At 45.8% G+C, this 18627-nt stretch overlaps 1 protein-coding gene across 1 annotated transcript; it reads right to left on the bottom strand.

The window, feature by feature from the left end:
* Positions 1-15443: 15443 nt before the first annotated feature.
* ASB12 (ankyrin repeat and SOCS box containing 12) lies at positions 15444-16961 on the bottom strand. Its single transcript, XM_037994685.2, has 2 exons — positions 16076-16961; positions 15444-15718 (listed from the first exon to the last, which is right to left on the bottom strand). Exons 1-2 carry the CDS (start codon positions 16896-16898, stop codon positions 15585-15587), a joined length of 957 nt encoding a protein of 318 aa, XP_037850613.2. The 5' UTR covers positions 16899-16961; the 3' UTR covers positions 15444-15584.
* Between the last annotated feature and the right edge of the window lie 1666 nt (positions 16962-18627).

Here is an 18627-nt window from a genome sequence, read left to right as displayed (position 1 = left end):
ATATCGAGAGGAAAATCTTGTCTGGGCCCAAACCGGAGGTCAGGCTGAGGACAAAATGAGGAGGCCTGTACCAGCCTTGTCTGCTACTGTGTGTGGGATGTGGCAGGGAGCCAGCCGAACTTGGGTCTCTAGCCTGAGGACATTAAGTGGCATCAGTGGCTGCCAGGGCCAGGTGAGCGGAGGCAACAAAGAATCTAGTTCCACCTCTAGTTCAAGAATATCCAGAAGGCCCAGCCCTAAAACTCTGTGCGTGTCTAAAAAGGGAGGTGGGTGGATTAAAGTTGAGGATAGAGAGAAGGATTAGAGAACAATGCGTGCTATTTTTGCATTGCAGGAGTGTTCTCTGCTGCTTCTGGGTCCTGACAGTCTTGAAAAGATCCAGCTGCTGAACTGGTAAGAGGTGGACTTCTGCCTCTGCATGTGTAGAGCACAGGAACTGACATGGCTGCTAGGGATCTGACTCTAGCTCTACGTCAGACTTGCTGGACACCTTGGCCAACTAGTTTTTTTTTCTCTGGGCCAGTCCATCACCCCGCCTCCACAAGGAGAGGGTAAGCATCATCAGGCTCTCTTGATATCTTTGAGATCTGAGAGTTCAACTCATTTTTTTTCTATAGTATTCCATGACCTTCCACGGAATATTATAGGAAATATAGATATTCCATGACCTTCCATGACATTCTATACATTGCCAACAAAAATCAATATTGAACATCAGACTCCCTTCCTAGTACCGAGTCTAAATAAATGGTGAGGAGTAGGGAGCTGCTGCTGGCTCATTATGTAACTTTTTTTTCCCATCTGAATGGCTGGACTATAAAAGTTTCCCTGGGGCTATGCTTTCCTGCTTTGCAAAGTCCTGATTCTCATTTGTAGGCCTGATTTGGAAGTTTATTTTGTTTTCCAGAATCTCCATTATAGACTTCCTCCCTACCTCGTGCCTCTGGTCACTGCCACTTGCTCGCATTTCACTCAGAACCTTGATTCTCTAAATTAGACCAAGATTGTGATTTGGAGAAGGCAGTTTGCAAACCTGGGGTCCACGGAAACAAAGGGCCAGAGCAGTCTCAGTTGTGGAAGCAGGGAGAGAGGAGGTGTGCAAAGTAGTCAGGTGGCAGGCTTGAAATAGGCCCAGGCACTATTGTGCTTCTCCTGTCACAGGGACTAGTCTTCTATGCCTTCTGCCCAGTCACCAAACATTCTGTCACACCAGGATGGTCTCTGTCTCCTGACCTCGTGATCCACCCGCCTCGGCCTCCCAAAGTGCTGGGATTGCAGGCGTGAGCCACCACGCCCAGCCGAAACCAGTTTTTAATGTAAACACACATGAGCCTATGATTTCTTATGCACAGATTCACTTTATTGTGCAGACCTAGACCCAGTTTTCAAGGGCAGAATATTTTGTTCATCTTCATATCCTCGGCACTCAACAGAGAGTTTGGCACAAACCTGTCATGAGCATGTATTTACTGAACATAGTCAAATGAGGCATTTCAGGCCTAATATCAAGCTTAAGTGCCAGCATCCACTAGTAAAGTGTGATGTTACCACTCATTGGGCATCTCCTTTGTGCCAGGCCCTGTGTTAAGTGACACACTCATTACCCAGAATGATGGACTACACACAGCTTCTGGTCTCAAGGGCAACCAGTCTAGTGGAAGAGGAAGAAAACTCCTGAGTTTCTTGCTTGGGCAAGGGACTGCTGGATAGTGTTGTCATCAAGTGAACTGAGGAATATAAGAACACAATTAGGAAAATGTAATGATTCTGTTTAGGACATACTGAATTTGACTTGTCAGAAATCCCACCTCAGGGCCTTTGCACTGGCTGTTCCTTCTGCCTACAGTGTTTGTCCTCTGAATATTGGCATAGTTTGCACCTCATTTCCTTCAGGTGGCTGCTCAAATGTCATTAATAGTAACACCTTCACTGAACAGTTGATGTATAAAATAGCAATTCCCATTTCCACCCCCTTCACTCTCCAGTTCTTTAATTGGCCTTTGTTTCTTATCCATAGCATTTACCACCTCTTGGTATATTTCTTATTGTTATTTATTTTAGAGTCATTTTTGAATTTTCTGTTTCTTATCATGAAAATGGAAGCTCTGTGAGGGATAGACAATGAACAAATAAGTACATAAAGTATACAATAGGTCAGATGGCAATAAATGTGATGGAGATCCTGGGGCAGTGGCACATGCCTGTAGTCCCAGCTACTTGGGAGGCTGAAGCAGGAGGATAGCTTAAGTCCAGGAGTTCTGGGCTGTAGTGCACTATGCTGATAGGGTGTCTGCACTAAGTTCAGCCTCAACATGGTGACCTCCCAGGAGCAGGGGACCACCAGGCTGCCTAAGGAGGTATGAACTGACCGAGATCAGAAACGGAGCACATGAAAGCTTCCATCTTGATCAGTAGTGGGATTGCACGTACAAACAGCCACTGCACTGCAGACTGGGCAACATAGTGAGACCTTGTCTCTTGAAAAATAATGCGATGGAGAAAAATAGAGCAGGGAATGGGTACAGGGGGTCCTGAGGGGTGCTGTTTTAAACAAGGAAGTTGGAGAAGGTGATATTCTAGCAAAGACCTAGAGGAACTGAGAGAACAAACCATGAGGATATCTGGAGGAAGAACATTCCAGGTAGAGAGCCAGTAAATACAAAGTCCCTGAGATGGTGACATGCTGAAATGTTAGAGGAGCATCTAGGCAAGCCAGTGCACCTGGAACACAGTGAGTGAGGAGGAAAGTGGTAGGAGAGGAGGTCAGAGAGGACATAGGGAAACAGACAATGTATAGTTTTGTGAGTCATTTTAAATACTTTAGATTTTGCAGGATTTTGAGCTGAGGAATTACATGACCTCAGTAAAGAATTTAGGGTGCTATAGCAACAAAAGAAGAAGCAGAGAGGCCAGGAAGGAGGCTCTGATAGTGATCCATATCAGAATAGAGGCAGTGGAGATGGTAGAAACTGATTGGACTCTGGATGTATTTGGAAGATAGAACTGGCTGGGCTTGGTGTTGATAACTTAGATGAATGATGTGAGGGAAAGAGAAGAGTGAGGAATAGAAGCCCACAAAGCCCTGAGAAAGAGGGATTGGCAATGTGAAACCAGAGGAAAGAGAATTGGCTCTCCTAGAAGCCAAGTAAAGTACTGGGATTTTATACAAGACAGAGTTACCAAGAATGTATGTGTCAGATGCTGCCCAGAAACCCAGCAAGATACAGGCAGAAAAGATGCCACTGGATGGGCAAGTCACTGGTAATATGGGCAAGGCCAGTTCAGGACAGATATACACCAGACTGCGCTGGGGTGTCAAGAGAATGGTCTGTGAGAAAAGGGAGAATGTATACAGCTTCCTTGTTCTAGAAGTTTGACCACAAAGATGTGGTAGCTAGAGGGGTCCCTGGTGTTCAGGTTTGTTTTTACAAGATGGAAGGATGTGAGTTTGTTTATGTGCTGAGAGGAAAAGAAGTCAATCAAGTAGAAGATACAGGAAACAAGATAATTGATGGGTGGGGGCTGCAGGTGGCAGTGGGGGATGGAATCCAGAGCCCTTACAGACGAATTAACCTTTGCTGGGACGAGGGATCAAGACAAGAGGGAAAAATGGGTGGATTCAGCAGAGTTTGTTGTTATGGAAGGTTGAAGATGTCACTCCTTATGACCTGTACCTGCTCTGGGAGGAAGGATGCAAAATTCCTAGTTGACAGTGAGAGGAAAAGCAGTTCTGGAGGGAGGTTCAAGGAAGTCTGTCAATATTGGACAAGGTTTGAAATAGCCACTGCAGACAATGGGCTAGTTGGTAAAGGTCAAGCTAGGCTGTCACCCAGGAATGTATAGCCACCCCACTCTGTAGTTTTGTGACATCCTGCTTCCTAGCTATGTGACCTAGAGCAACTTCACTTAGCCTACTTAATTTCACTGCACCTCAGTTTCCTCATCTATAAAATGGGCATGAGTAAAACAAAGCCATTGAAATAAATGAGTTAATCCATGTGAAGTAATTACTGAGGACACTGCCTGGAACATATAAGTGCTTGATGGAAATCAACTCTTTAGAGTTATTTTTATTTTTGATTGACAAATCATAATTGTATGCACTTATGGGATATAATATGATGTTTTAATATATGTATACAATGTGGCATGATTAAATCAAGCTAATTAACATATCCATCACCTTGTTTACCTGTCATTGTTTTATGGTGAGACATTTGAAATTTACTCTCTTAGTTACTTTGAAATAGATCATGCATTCTTATTGACTGTAGTCACCCTACTGTGCAATTGATCTCAAAACCTATTTCTCCTGTGTATTAGTCAGTGTTCTCTAGAGGGACAAGACTAATAGGATATATGTATATATGAAAGGGAGTTTATTAAGGAGAATTGATTCACATGATCACAAGGTGAAGTGCCACAATAGGCCTTGTGCAAGCTGAGGAGCAAGGAAGCCAGTCCAAGTTACAACACCTCAAAGGTAGGGAAGCTGACATTGCAGCCTTCAGTCAGTGGTGAAGGCCCGAGAGCACCTGGCAAACCACTGGTGTAAATCCAAGAGTCCAAAAGCTGAAGAACTTGGAGTCCGATGTTCTAGGGCAGCAAACATCCAGCACAGGAGAATGATGAAGGCTGGAAGATTCAGCCAGTCTATTCCTTCCACGTTCTGCCTGCTATATTCTAGCCCAGCTGGCAGCTGATTAGATGGTGCCCACCCAGATTGAGGGTGGGTCTGCCTCTCCCAGTCCACTGACTCAAATGTTAATCTCCTTTGGCAACACCCTCATAGACACACCCAGGAACAGTACTTTGCATTCTTCAATCTGATCAAGTGGACACTCGATTTTAACCATTATAAGTCCACCCCTTGTCGACTTGAACCCATACACATCTCCTGAAATCATATATAATCTTTAAATAAAGACAATAATAAGGTCAAAATTAAGCCTAACATAATACGGCTATCTTTTGTACAACCGGAAGCTGACTAGTCCTTAGCCTAAATGCTATTACATAAAGATAACACTTAAATGCTGATAGGAAGTCAATAAATCTTATGTCACATGACGAAGGAAAAAGAAAGGAAATAAAATGGATATTCTCTTAGTACAAGTGTATACTTGCACAAACATGTTCTTATCGAAATAAGGAGGAAATACACATGACAATCACAGTCCTTATTTCTGCAACTGATCTGAGCTGTTATTGATGACTATAATCTTCTAATACCCATTTGGCATCCCCTTTGCCTTCAGCAAGCACCTCAGCAAGTCGTGTTTTTTTACCTGATGGAGTGACCCAAACTTCCATTCCTGAAGTGTCTGGGCTCTTTGTAATCCTGCCTGGATTGTGTTGTTGTAGTTTCTCATTGGCCTTAATCACAGGATATGGTAATACTAAGAGATGCCTGAAGGGACCTCCCGTATTCCACACATACTCTTCCTTACCTCCACTGTGGAGTAGTAGATTGATTTCATCTTGATGGTCCAGGTCGTTCACACCAGCCAACGTTGGAACTCCCTTCTTAGCCTGTTGACTTAGAGGTAGGAGGAGCCCAAAGTGTCCAGGTGGCAATCTAAACTTCCAGTTTAATGGAGTCATTGTTGTGCCTCCTGGTGGCAGTATTCCTCCTTCTGGAACTAAGACCTCTGGGCCAGTAGAAAGTAATGAACAGGAAGCAAAAATTTTGTTAGCGGGTCATTAGGGGTAATGGTGAGTGGTGCCACCCATTGATGACTGGACCTGTGAATCCTGGCTATGAGAGGAACAGTACCATATACTGGACACTGATTTAGAGCATACACAGCATTGTGGAGAATTTTGCCCCAGCCCTGCAAAGTATTGTCACCTAGTTTGCATTGTACTTGTGACTTCAAAAGGCCATTCCACCGTTCTATCATTCCAACTGCTTCAGGATGATGGGCAACATGGTAAGAAGAGTGAATTCCATGAGCATGAGCCCACTGCTGCACTTCTTTAGCCATAAAGTGAGTGCCTTGGTCAGAGGCAATGCTGTGTGGAATACCATGACCGTGGATAAGACATTCTGTGAGCCCACAGATGGTAGTCTTTGCAGAATCATTGCACACAGGATATGCAAACCCATATGCAGAATAAGTGGCTGTCCTGTGGAGGACAAACCACTGCCCTTTCCATGATGGAAGAGGTGCAATATAATCAACCTGCCACAAAGTAGCTGGCCTGATCACCCAGAGGAATGGTGTCATATGGAAGGCTCATTGTTGGTCTCTGCTGCTGGCAAATTGGGCACTCAGTGGTGACTATAGCCAAGTCAGCCTTGGTGAGTGGAAGTTCTTATTGCAGAGCCTATGCATAACCTCCATCCTTGGCACCATGGACACTTTGTTCATAGGCTCATTGGGCTATGACAGTAGTGGCTGGGGAAAGAGGCTGAGTGGCATCCACAGAATGAGTCATCCTATCCACTTGATTATTAAAATCCTCCTCTGCTGGGGTCACCCTTTGGTGAGCACTCACATGAGATAAAAATATCTTCTTAATTTTAGACCACTTGGAGAGGTCCATCCACATACCTCTTCCTCAAATTTCTTTGTCACCCATTTTCCAATCATGCTTATTCCAAGTCCCTGACCATTTAACCAAATTATTGGCTATAGCTCATGAAACAGTAAAAAATCGCACATCTGGCCATTCCTCGTTCCAAGCAAAGTGCGCAACTAGGTGCACTGCTCCAAGATCTGCCCACTGGGAAAATTTCCCTTCACCGCTGTCCTTCAGGGCTGTCCTAGAAAGGGGCTGCAGCTGTTCACTTTTGGGTGGTGCCTGCATATCATGCAGAACCGTCTGTGAACCAGGCCCTAGTTTTCTCTTCCTCTGTTAACTGATCATAAGAAACTCCCCATGAGGCCACTGGTGCAGGCTCGAGGAGAGAAGGCAGGGTGGCAGGAGCGGGGACCCTGGACATTTGAGTCATTTCTTCATGTAACTTACTTGTGCCCTCAGGACCTGCTCAAGCCCAATCATGTATATACTACCACTTTCATTTGATGATAGAATGCTACTATGCATGCCCCATGCATAAAAAAAAGGCTAGATGGGTCAGAAAGCACCCAGTTCATGACAGGCAGTTCAGGTCGCATGGTGACTTGATGACCCAGAGTCAAACGTTCAGTTTCCACCAAAGCCCAGTAACAGGCCAGGAGCTGTCTTTCAAAGGCAGAGTAGTTATCTGCAGAAGATGGCAGGGCCTTGCTCCAAAATCCTGGAGGCCTCCACTGTGGCTCACCTGTGGAGGCCTGTCAAAGGCTCCAAACAGCATCTCTATCTGCCACTGACACCTCGAGAATCATTGGATCTGTTGGGTCATATGGCCCAAGTGGCAGAGCAGCTTGCACAGCAGCCTGGACCTATTTCAGAGCCTTCTCCTGTTCTGGACCCCACTCGAAACTGCCAGCTTTTCAGGTCACTCAATAAATGGGCCAGAGTAACACACTCAAATGAGGACTGTGTTGCCTCCAAAATCCAAATAGGTCCACTAGGCATCGTGCCTCTTTCTTGGTTGTAGGAGGGGCCAAATGCGGCAACTTATCCTTCACCTTAGAAGGAATATCCTGACAGACCCCACACCACTGGACCCCTAGGAATTTTACTGAGGTAGAAGGTCCCTGGATTTTAGTTGGATTTATTTCCCATCCCCTGGCATGCAAATGTCTCACCAATAAGTCTAGTGTGTTTGCTACTTCTTGCTCAGTGGATCTAATCAGCATAATGTCATCAATGTAATGGACCAGTGTGATATTTTGTGGAGCGGAAATGTGATCAAGATCTCTGTGAACAAGATTATGGCATGAAGCTGGAGAGTAGGTATACCCCTGAGGTAAGAAGGTATATTTCTGGCCTTGCCAGCTAAAGGCAAATTGCTTCATATGGTCCTTATGGACAAGAATGAAGAAAAAGGCATTTGCTAAATCAGTGGCTGCATACCAGGTGCCAGGAGATGTGTTAATTTGCTCAAGCAATGAAACCGCATCTGGTATAGCAGCTGCAATTGGAGTCACCATTTGGCTAAGCTTATGACAATTTGCTGTCAGTCTCCAAGATTCATCTGTCTTCTGTAGAGGCCAATTAAGAGAGTTGAATGGGGTTGTGGTGGGAATCACCATCCCTGCATCTTTTAAGTTCTTGGTGGTAGCACTAATCTCTGCAATCTCTCCAGGGATGTGATATTGTTTTTGATTTACAGCCCTATCACCCAAGGAACCAATGTGGGGATTCTGCCAGCTGCTAAGTATGTCTATGCCAATTATGCATTCATGCACTGGGAAGATGACCATAGGATGAGTCTGGGGACCCACTGGACCCACTGTAAGTCAGACCTGGCCTAAAACTCTATTAATTACCTGACCTCCATAAGCCCCTACTTTAACTGGAGAACCACAATGACGTTTTGGGCCCCCTGGAATCAATGTCAGCTCAGAGCCAGTGTCCAGTAGTCCCCCCAAAATCTGATCATTCCCCTTTCCCCGATGCAATTATTCTGGTAAAAGGCTGGAGGTCTCCTTGGGGAAGGATGGGAGAAAGATTAACAGCATAAATTGTTAGTATTGTAGTTGGGTCTTTCTTCAAGGGGATTCGGCTTCCCCTTCATTCAAGGGGTTCTGGGTCTGTAAACTGGTTCAAGTACGGAAATTGATTGAGGGGCTGTGATTCTGTATTTTACAATTCAAATTAGTCTTTTGTCCATTTGACCTCAAAGTTTTCTGCTCATACAAATTAAGAAAGAATGCAGTAGGCTTTCTATCAATTTCACTTCCAGGAACACCGTGTTTCCACGCAGAGCCAGAGCTCTGCACAAGTCAGACTATTATGATGGCTGCTTTGCCTCTGCTGTCCATTACGGTAACTACACCCATCTTGCCTTTGACGGTTGAGAGTCGCCACTTGACCCCTGCCACCTCAGGATCCAATTATTCCCACTGCATTTAATTTTTTCTAATTTAGTTACTGCGGTTCCCAGTGTAAGTTCTGGCATACAGAGAAGAGCAATCACAGAGCTCTTCAAGGATGCAGGTGCTCCCATCACAAATCTGTTTCACAAACTACTGGTGAAGGGTGTGTCTTCTGGATCCTCCCAGCTGGGTTGAGTAGGTCTAAAGTGATTAATCCACTCTAGCATTCCAATCCCCCTAAGCCTTTGGATCCCTTCCTCTATAGTAAAACAAGGGAGATCAGGCATTTCCAGCTTGCTCACAGTAGGCCATCTTTTGATCCATATTTCAGCTAACCAAGCAAATAAACTATTAGAATGTTTATTAACTCCCCAAGCTGCAACATTAAATGCAGGATCCCTGCTTAGTGGGCCCAGATCAATAAATTCAGCCTGATCCAACTTTATGTTCCTTCTACCCTTATCCCACACCGTTAATATCCATCCTCATGCCTGCTCTCCAGATTTCTGCTTATATAAAGTAGAAAACACAAGCAGTTCTTTTGGAGTGTGTAGTGCACCTCCTTGTGTGTCATACTCTAAACCTCATCTCTAGGGTCCTGCCGGTACTTAAGTCTAGTTATAGGTCTAGAAGCAAACAGTGGTGTTGCAGGTGGGTCCTGGGAGAATCAGCATTGTCTTGCCTGGCAACTGCCTCAAGGCAGGACATTACTGTTGCCTCAGGCAGTTCATGGTTAATCTCCTCAGACAAAGGTGGAAAGGCTGATGGCAGCGTGGGTAGGGAGGGGATCTTGCCACCACTGGGGGTAGGGAGGCTGTTTTCTCTGGCAAAAAAATGGCTCATCACAATTTAGGGGCTCAGTGCCTGCAGCCTCATCAGTGTCCTCCTGCATGTCCTCATTCCAAATTGCAGGGTCCCACTCTTTTCTAATCAAGGTCCTCACTTTAACAGTAGACACCTGGTGAGGCTGTGCGTGCACCTTTCATTGCAGGTCAGCCACTCGCATGACAAGAACTTGTGTCTGACTTTACACAATTTCAGCTGTTTCTCTATAGGAGATAAGACTCTCACTCAAGACAATCTTAGAAGATTTGAGGATCAGTATGTGCTTCTGGAGCTGGGAGTTACAATCCCTGAGTTCATCATTTTCTTTCATCATTTTGTCCAATTAAGTTAGGAGCAACCAACCAACATTATTGTATTACTTCGTTCTCCACATATGGTCAAAGGTATTATGTATAGTCACTAAACTCCTTGCCTCTCACAAGCGGTGAATCAGGAGTATCAAATATGTTTATTTTTGCATAACTCTCCAAACAGTTCACCCCAAGGACTATCAATCTTCTCCATACTATTAGAAGTAGAGTCCTTAGCATTTGGGGGCCTAATCATATTAAGCAGCCAACTCCAGAAACTCCCAAACCACCTAAAGGACTCCATCCTTAATATTCTGTTTCTCTAGAACCACCCCACATCTGGTACCAAAATCTGTAATAGGGTTCTCTAGAGGGACAGAAGTAATAGGATATATGTATATATAAAAGGGAGTTTATTAAGGAGTATTACTGACTCCCACAATCACAAGGTGAAGTCCCACAGTAGACCTTGTGCAAGTTGAGGAGAAAGAAAACTAGTCTGAGTCGCAACACTACAAATGTAGGGAAGCCAACATTGCAGCCTTCAGTCAGTGGCTGAAGGCCTGAGAGACCCTGGCAAACCACTGGTGTAAGTTCAAGAGTCCAAAAGCTGAAGAACTTGGAGTTTGATGATTGAGGGCAGGAAGCATCCAGCACAGGAGAATGATGAAGGCTGGAAGGCTCAGGCAGTGTATTCTTTCCATGTTCTTCTGCCTGCTTTATTCTAGCTGAGCAGGCAGCTGATTAGATTGTGCCCAGCCAGACTGTGTGAGGCTGGGTCTGCCTCTCCCAGTCCACTGACTCAGATTTTAATAATCTTTTTTGGCAACAACCTCACAGAAACACCCAGGAACGATACTTTGCATCCTTCAATCCAATCAAGTTGACACTCAATATTAACCATCACATCCTGTTTATCTGAAACTTTGTACCCTTTGATGAATAATCCCCCATTTTTTCCCCCCAAAGTCCCTCACCCTCTGGTGACCATCACTCTTCTATCGATTCTTTAGATTTCTATGATGATTAGTCATTTCTATTTCTTCTATGGTATTCCTTAGACCAGGCTTAGGAGAGGACAACGGCTTGATCCAAAGTTAGTGTGGAGAATGAAGTGATTGAAGACAGAGTCAAAGATGGACAGTGAGGGAAGGGAAGACAGGAGAAAGGGGAAATGCAGATAAATTAGGTTATGTGGTTCCTGAAATGCAGTTCCTGACACAGAATAAGTACTCAATAAGTATCTGTTGAATTGATTCTGTGAAATCAAAGCATAGAGTTCCAGGAATGTAACTTCTGGGAAAGCAAGCAAATCTGACTAGAAAGGGGAACCTGCATTTCCAGGTAAGGCCAAGGATACTAAAATGGAGAGTGAGGGGTGGTGTGAGAGTCAAGGAGGTGAAGGAACTGTAAGCCAGAGCATTGGAGGTATCAGTGGACCAGATTCTGCCACTAGCCTAGCCTCTGCTTTTCTCCTGGGAAGAAGCAGCCTACTTGGAGATTGGCAAAGTAAGAGCCGGCAAGTAGTCTAGTAGCTGGAAGCTAATGTCTTCTGTACCTATAGGTGGATAGAGCTCAGAAGATACCAGGATGAAGCAGATGGTCATTGGCTTGACTGTTTAGGAACAGGGTTTCCTCAGGGTTGAGGGAAAATGAAACCCCTTTAGAGTTTGGAAATTACCAGTAAAGTAGGATTGGGGCCCCTCTGAGCCCTGGGCAGGGAGAGGGAGGCCTCTGATCTTCCCATATGCCCAGCCCCTCACTGCAGGCTTACCCCAGCCCCTTTAACTTATCCCCAGTCACTGGGGCTGCCACTTTTTCCTACCTCGCTACATCACTCCTTAGTGCCAAGCTCTGTCGGCGGGAGGGCAGGGACCCAGGCCTGCAAAATGAAGTCAGAGCTTGCAAACTCCATGCACCACCCTGCCTCAGTGCTAACATTCACACGTGAGGCAAAGCAGCATCTTGGGAAAGGACAGTGGCTTGGGTATCAGGAGTCTTGTGGGTTCAGTCCTGGCTCTGCCACTGCCTCACTGTGTCAAGTCACCTCCCTTCTCTGGGCTTTAGTTGCGACATCTGTACAAAAGCTGTTCTGCCTACTTCACAGAATTGTTCTAAGAAGTAAATGAAATTATAGGTGTGCAAATAACTTGTAAGTAGTAAATTGATATGTGCACACAAGACAGTGGTTTAGTTAATGCTAGCAGATATGTCCTGGGAAATCAGGGAACATGTTCTCCATATGCTCACGAAGTCATTCCTGCGACTGTAAGTGTCCCATTCTAAGAACTGAAACCTTCAACTCTAAAAAACTAAGGTATTCATGGCTCTCTTCGGTCTAGTCCGCAACCTAGCTCCTGTTCAAATTCACTGAACTGAATTTTCCCACTTCTATGCTTTTGCTCATTGAGTTCCCTCCACTAATACCTTTTGCTTCCTCTCTGCTGATTAAATTTTTTTCCACTTTTCAAAGCAAATATCAAAAACCACCTTCTCCATCAGGCTTTCTGTCAAGTTAGTAGCTGAATGGAGATGTCTCTGGTTTCTGGAGTCCCATGGGCCATTTTACACTTTGGATCTAGTCCTTGGGGGCCATCTTTTTGAATAAAGCAAAATAATTTTCCCATTGCAGGAGAGAGTGCAGACTGATAGTGGCCTGTAGAAAGCAGAACCAAGATCTAGGATAATGGCAATGTCAGGAAGGAAGAAAGGGAGGTGTCTTAGTCTGCTTGCACTGCTATAACAGAATGCCTTAGACTGGGCAACTTATAAACAACAGAAATTTATTTGTCTCAGTTTGGGGGGCTGGAAAGTCCAAGATCAAGGTGCCAGCAGATTTGGTGTCCTGTGAGGGCCCACTTTCTAGTTTATTAACAGCATCTTCTTGCTGTGTCCTCACATATGGTGAAAGGGGTGAGGGGTGTCTTTGGGGCCTCTTTTATAAGGTCACTAATCCCATTCATGAAACTGGAGCCTTCATGATTTAATCACTTCCCAAAGGCCTCATCACCTAATACTGTCACACTAGGGATTAGGTTCCAACATATGAATTTGGGAAGTACCACATTAAGATGATAGCAGGAGGGAAGAAAGGAGGGAGAGAGGAAGGAAGAAAGGCAGAAAGGAAAGGGAGGTCAGGAGGAGAGATAAAAGGGAGATAAGGGGCCTAGCTTACCTGAAGTAGTTAAGATTTGGCCCTCTGAAAGCTAGTGACTGTGCTGGGGGTAAGGGAGATTGAGGAAACTGAGCTTTCACCTGGACAAGACACTAAAGGCCAAGAGGAAGATTTCACTCTAGGTACAGTAATAGCATCTCTGCTTTCTCCTCATACTTCCTAGGCAAAATTGCCTTGGAAAAGTCATCATCAGAATTTGAGGTGATTCATTCCAACTCCTGGCCCATTTTCTGGATGGGAATGATGAGGCCTGGGGAGGATAAAACATTAAGGCACCAGGTCTTAACGTTGTCTCTTCTCACTAACAGCACAGGCAACCGGAGAGAGAACAGCTAGGATTGTTCTGAAGAGCTGGACCGTAAATAATAACATGGGCACTTACCTTAGTTGGGTTCTCAATTCCCTCATCTGGGAAATTGAAGCTAAGAGTTTTGGCCCTTCCTCTTTACCTAGAATTTTGTACATTCCTATAACCTCCTCAAGCGCATGAACTTTGAAATGCCTAAAGTGTCCATGTGCCTTCATGAGTCAACCAGAATCTGTGTCCCAGATGCCATGGAGGAGGCCACCTTGCCCAGACCCCATTCGAAGGGTGTACTTTCCTGGGGAACTATAGCAGATAGGGCTGCTGAGGTTGACTCAATCCCCAAGGGCCCTAAGAGAATCACAGGCAGGGCTAGGGGTGAGGTTTTGCACAAACTACCACTTAGGAGCCCAGATTGAAAGAAAGATAGAAGAGAGCTGAGGATGCCTACCCTGAAGCCCTGAGTTCTTTAGTTCTCATGCTCCTTGGAGAAAAACAGTTGCACTGTTTCCCAAAGTGCCTAAGAATGAAAATCTGAAAGCTGGGTGGGGTGGGAGCATGGAGATAGATATCCAATTTTCTCACCTTCTTTCCTAAAGTCTCTCAGGCAGAAGTAGCTAGGGAGAATGGGGGAGGTGAGAGAAGTAGGGGGCAAATCAGATTAAGACTCCGTGCTCTGTCTCCCTTTCCCAGTGATAGGGGAGCATGATGTAGGAGACCACCAAAGCAGCTCCCAGGGGGGGCTCTAAATATGTAAAGTGCTTCCTGGGTACAGATTATCTGGGCTCTCCTCCTCTACCCCTTAATCTTGTGTCCCTTTCACTGCTCACCCATGTTCTCACCCACAGTTGTACAGGAGAAATACAAGAAGGTCCTGTGGAGGGATTAAAATTTAGTAAAATGAATTTCCCTGGATTTAAGTGGATATCCTCGCTGGTCCAGGGTCTGTTTGCCTCCTTCCCCTGTTCTCCACATTATAGGGGGTCTGACCCCTACAGGCTGTGTTTCCCAGGCTCCCAAGTCAACTACCTTCTGGCTGGGTTTAACCAATAGAAGGCACTGGTGGGAAGGCAGGAAAAATGGAGAAGCCAGGGTACTTAGCCTCTGCCTTCTCTGCCTTGGGTGGTGCCCCTGCTGTGTCTGCTCTGTGGTTCCTGCTATCAGCATACTTCCAATTCTGCTGTGTGATTCCAGCTCCTGGTTTAGGTCATACTACCTCCTCCCATGGTCCCTCCATTCTTCACCACCCAAATCATGGGTAGGCCTGTGATTTCACTTTCAATCAGATGACCCCTGTCCCTCCTCCCTTACCCCTGAAGCCTAGAAGTTATGCTGGCTTCCTGCACTTGCTAATCTCTAGGTTATCTGCTTGTCTTACTTCAATTCCCAGCCTATCACCTATGTAACCAAATTATTTTTCACATTAGATACTCTGTCATAAATATTTGATAGTTTGCTTACCCAGGTAGATCTTGAACATAAACTGGACTAGCGGAAATGCAGCCTATGATTCAAGGTGAGTGAATGGGAGGCTCCTCAGTCACTTGACTCAAAGTAATATGAGACTGGGGGACAGCCAATGAAAAGGTGTCATGCAGCAGCCAGAGAATTGAAGGGAGGCACAGGGCTGGGCAAGCTGATGCTACGCTTCTACCCACTTGTATTATTCAGGACCTTGCTTCCAGGGCAACACAGCTCCCAAAACTCTCTAAAGGATCTTGGTGTGGAGGTATAGGCCATTGGGTTATTTTCCTCTTTTGCTCTTACAGACTCCTGTGCCTGTCAGATACCAGACCATTTGCTATCCTTCCCCATGGCCAATCATACCCCTTCCCTCAATAACGCCCACGCCCCCATCCATGCCCACACACACCAGACACAACAGACACTGGGACTTATTTTCTGGATAATTTTATTGTGGAGGATAATATAGGAGAGCAACTCCAGGTAAGTGGATGAGGCTGTAATGCCCTCCAGCTACCTGAGTCCCCAGGTGGTTTTTGGAGGCATCATAAGTTCCTGGGGAGACTGCAAGATTACAGTTGGTGTTTTAGATAGCTAATCAACATGGGAGGAATATCCAGCTGGTTGATGGCTTGTGGCTGGCCAGCCTGGCACAGGGCTCTGCGGATGACTAAACGGGCCTGTGATAGAAGTGACCGTGGAGTGGCTACAGCAAGAAGAAACAGGTCATGAGGAGCAATTATCAGCATAATTCTCCCACACAAGCCTACATCCACCCTCCCCTGGCTACTACAGCCCTAATGCTCTATCCTTTCCAAGAAATAAAACAGTCATTGGCAGAGCCAGAACCAGAAATTGGGCTAGTGCTCCCCACCCCCAACCAACCTTATCTTAGTGACCTTTCTCTAACATGGAATACATAACCTCTTCTCTACTGGGGCCACGGGAGAGGGAGGAAAATGGAGTTTTCTCCATTGCATCTCAGAGGATTGGCTTTTACAGTGATTTGGGGCCCTGAGATCTCCAAGCCTCGTGACCCAAGGCTGGCCTGTTCACCACTCACCTCGGGCCTGTAGCAGCAATGCAATGCCTTTATCATCTTGTGAGGTCAGGTCAAGGGAGAGAGATGGAAGGTAGATATTAGCACCAAAATCTATTAACAGCTGGATGTACTCTGGCTCACAATTATGGTGTAGGCAGATTTCAAGGAGGGTGCGGGGTCGTGGGACACGAGCCAATAGGCCCTGGTCAGTGCAGTTGTAGTCAGGGTCTGCTCCGTGGAGCAAAAGCAGGCGGAAACAGTCAAGGTGCCCGTAGACTGCGGCCAAATAGAGGGGGCCAGAACATGAAGCTATGTTTGATGCCCAGACTGGTAGTTTAGCTTTGACGTTGGCCTCTGCACCATGGCCTAGGAGCTCCTGCAGGATAGCAACAGCACCATCACGGGCAGCTGTGAGCACGGGAGAACAGTTGTTGTAGATGCTACCACCAGGGCAGGCACCAGCTTCCAAAAGCACACGTACACAGTCCAGATGGCCATGACTGACAGCAGTGAAAAGTGGCGTCTGCGCCTTGACATCCAAGCTGTCAACATCAGCGCCATGTGCTAAGAGGACCTGCAAACAGCTCAAGTGGCCATAAGAAGCAGCCAAGCGCAAGGGTGTCCCAGGAACGCCCCAGCCACTCCTGCTGTTGATGAAACGTTTGTAACGTTCCTGGCGCAAAAGCTGATCCAAGGTATAGGAGTCGTTGTCATACACTGCTTGATTGAGAGCCTGCTTCTCCTCCGTGTCGGTGTCCTCCTCCTCCTTGTCGGGCTGCAGGAGGGAGAAGATCTTGGTGATGTCCATGAGGTTCATCTTAGCTAACTGGAGAACTATTCTCATTATGAGCACAAGGAAATGCCAGATCTGTGGGTGACAAACAAGTGGGAGAGAATGAGGGTACCCATCAAAAGCCTGATCACACACCCTCCTTGAAATCTGCCTCCATTTCAACCCCTTGCCCCCTGCCCTTCACCATCAGGCTACTCATTCATGGGTCTCCTACTTCTCACTCCCAATCCCACTGTCTTATTTCAGGCCCCAAAGACACTGCCAAAACAGGTCAGGGCATTTTATAGTTTGATGCCTTTGCATATACTCTTCTGCCTGCCCCTCAAACTCCTACTTCTAGGAAGCCTTCCCTAATCTCTTCTTCCTGCTCAGGGATTCTGAAGGATCACAACTAAACTTCAGCTATGAACTTTCAAACCACATTTCCGCTTATCTATATTCCATTAGTGTATAAACTCCAGGGCAAGGACCCTGTATTCATCTTGTATTCCTCTACCCCTAGTAGGGCTATATCATGGCTGGAAATTTGGTAGATGCATTTTTCTCAGATCAGAATGTGTGGATTAGTAAGGTGGCTCTGGCTTGGCACTGGCTAGGCCAATAGAACCATACTTTGTGGTGTCAAGCTGTCATCCCTGAGCTTTCTGACATCAGTCTTTTGGGACAAGCCCTTAACTCCATTTTCAGATAGTTTAACTCTTCACAGCCCCTCATATATGACTAAAGCTCCCTCACCTGAGTGTTCTGTAACCTTCCTTCAGATGAAAGCCCCACATTTCAGGAATAGAAGTATTTAGGAAATTGGTATCGAATGATATTTACTGATTAAATGAAGAGGTAGCGTTACAAAGAACATATTTCAAGTAAAATGAAGACAGATGGCAGGAAACAGTCGAGGTTCCCAGGGCAAATTTCCTCTCTGATTACAACTAGATTCTCCCCCAGGGCCAATTTAATCCAGGAGTCCCTTTGATTGCCAACACTGCCTCCCCATTCCTCTGGTTTAACCCTTTTTCCATCCTCTCTGTCTGACCCAGCCTAGAGCCTTTGACTCAACCTTCAACTCTTCTCTTCCCACAATCCTCAGGCCCTACAAAACCACTCACATGGCTCAATGTCTGACTCAACCTAAACTCTGATCTTACCAGTCCTATTCCTAGTGATTCAGTGTCAAGGTCACCCACCTCAGTTTGTAATGTCATCAGGGTGAGGTGGCAGGTTTCTCAGAGCTTAAGTTTCCCTACTCTCCCATACCCTGCAGCCGAGGTCTCAGGGCCTCATACCTCCTTTTATTCACTGTCTATCCCCACCCCTCTTTGTTAGTCTGGGACCTCAGGTACCTACCTCATAGGAAGAAAATTATGAGGTGGGTGGGTAGGGTCACCCTAAACTTTAGGCCCCTCCCCACCCACCAGCATCAGCTCCATATATGGTCTTATTATTTATTTATTCTTGGGGTGCAATGGGAAGGACAGGAGTTTAGAAATCCAGCAGACCCAGATTTGCAGCTCAGCACTCTCAGTTCCTAGCTGAGTAATCTTGGGTAAGTCTCTTCCCTTCTTTGGGACTCAGTTTCCTCATCTATAAGACAGAAATGAAAGTCCCTTTCTCATGAAGTTTTTAGGAGTAAGAGGGCTACTACATACTCTGCACCTTCAGCCTCCTCACACTGGCTCCTCCCCCTCAACCATCTTAGGAGACCAAACCATAAACTTCTATGGTCCTTTGTCTCACTCTAGCTATCTTTCTCTTCATCTCTCCCTTCTTAACCAAACATATC

Source organism: Chlorocebus sabaeus, chromosome X (genome assembly GCF_047675955.1).
Source record: "Chlorocebus sabaeus isolate Y175 chromosome X, mChlSab1.0.hap1, whole genome shotgun sequence".
Lineage (NCBI taxonomy): Eukaryota > Metazoa > Chordata > Mammalia > Primates > Cercopithecidae > Chlorocebus > Chlorocebus sabaeus.
This window is presented reverse-complemented; position numbering and strand designations above follow the sequence as displayed.

Excerpts from the sequence above, each read along its gene's own strand:
- ASB12 (XM_037994685.2), bottom strand. The coding sequence starts at position 16,898 with ATGAGAATAGTTCTCCAGTTAGCTAAGATGAACCTCATGGACATCACC. Across the intron at positions 15,719-16,075 it reads ATTGCTGCTACAGGCCCGAG|CCACTCCACGGTCACTTCTA; the intron begins GTGAGTGGTGAA and ends TTCTTGCTGTAG.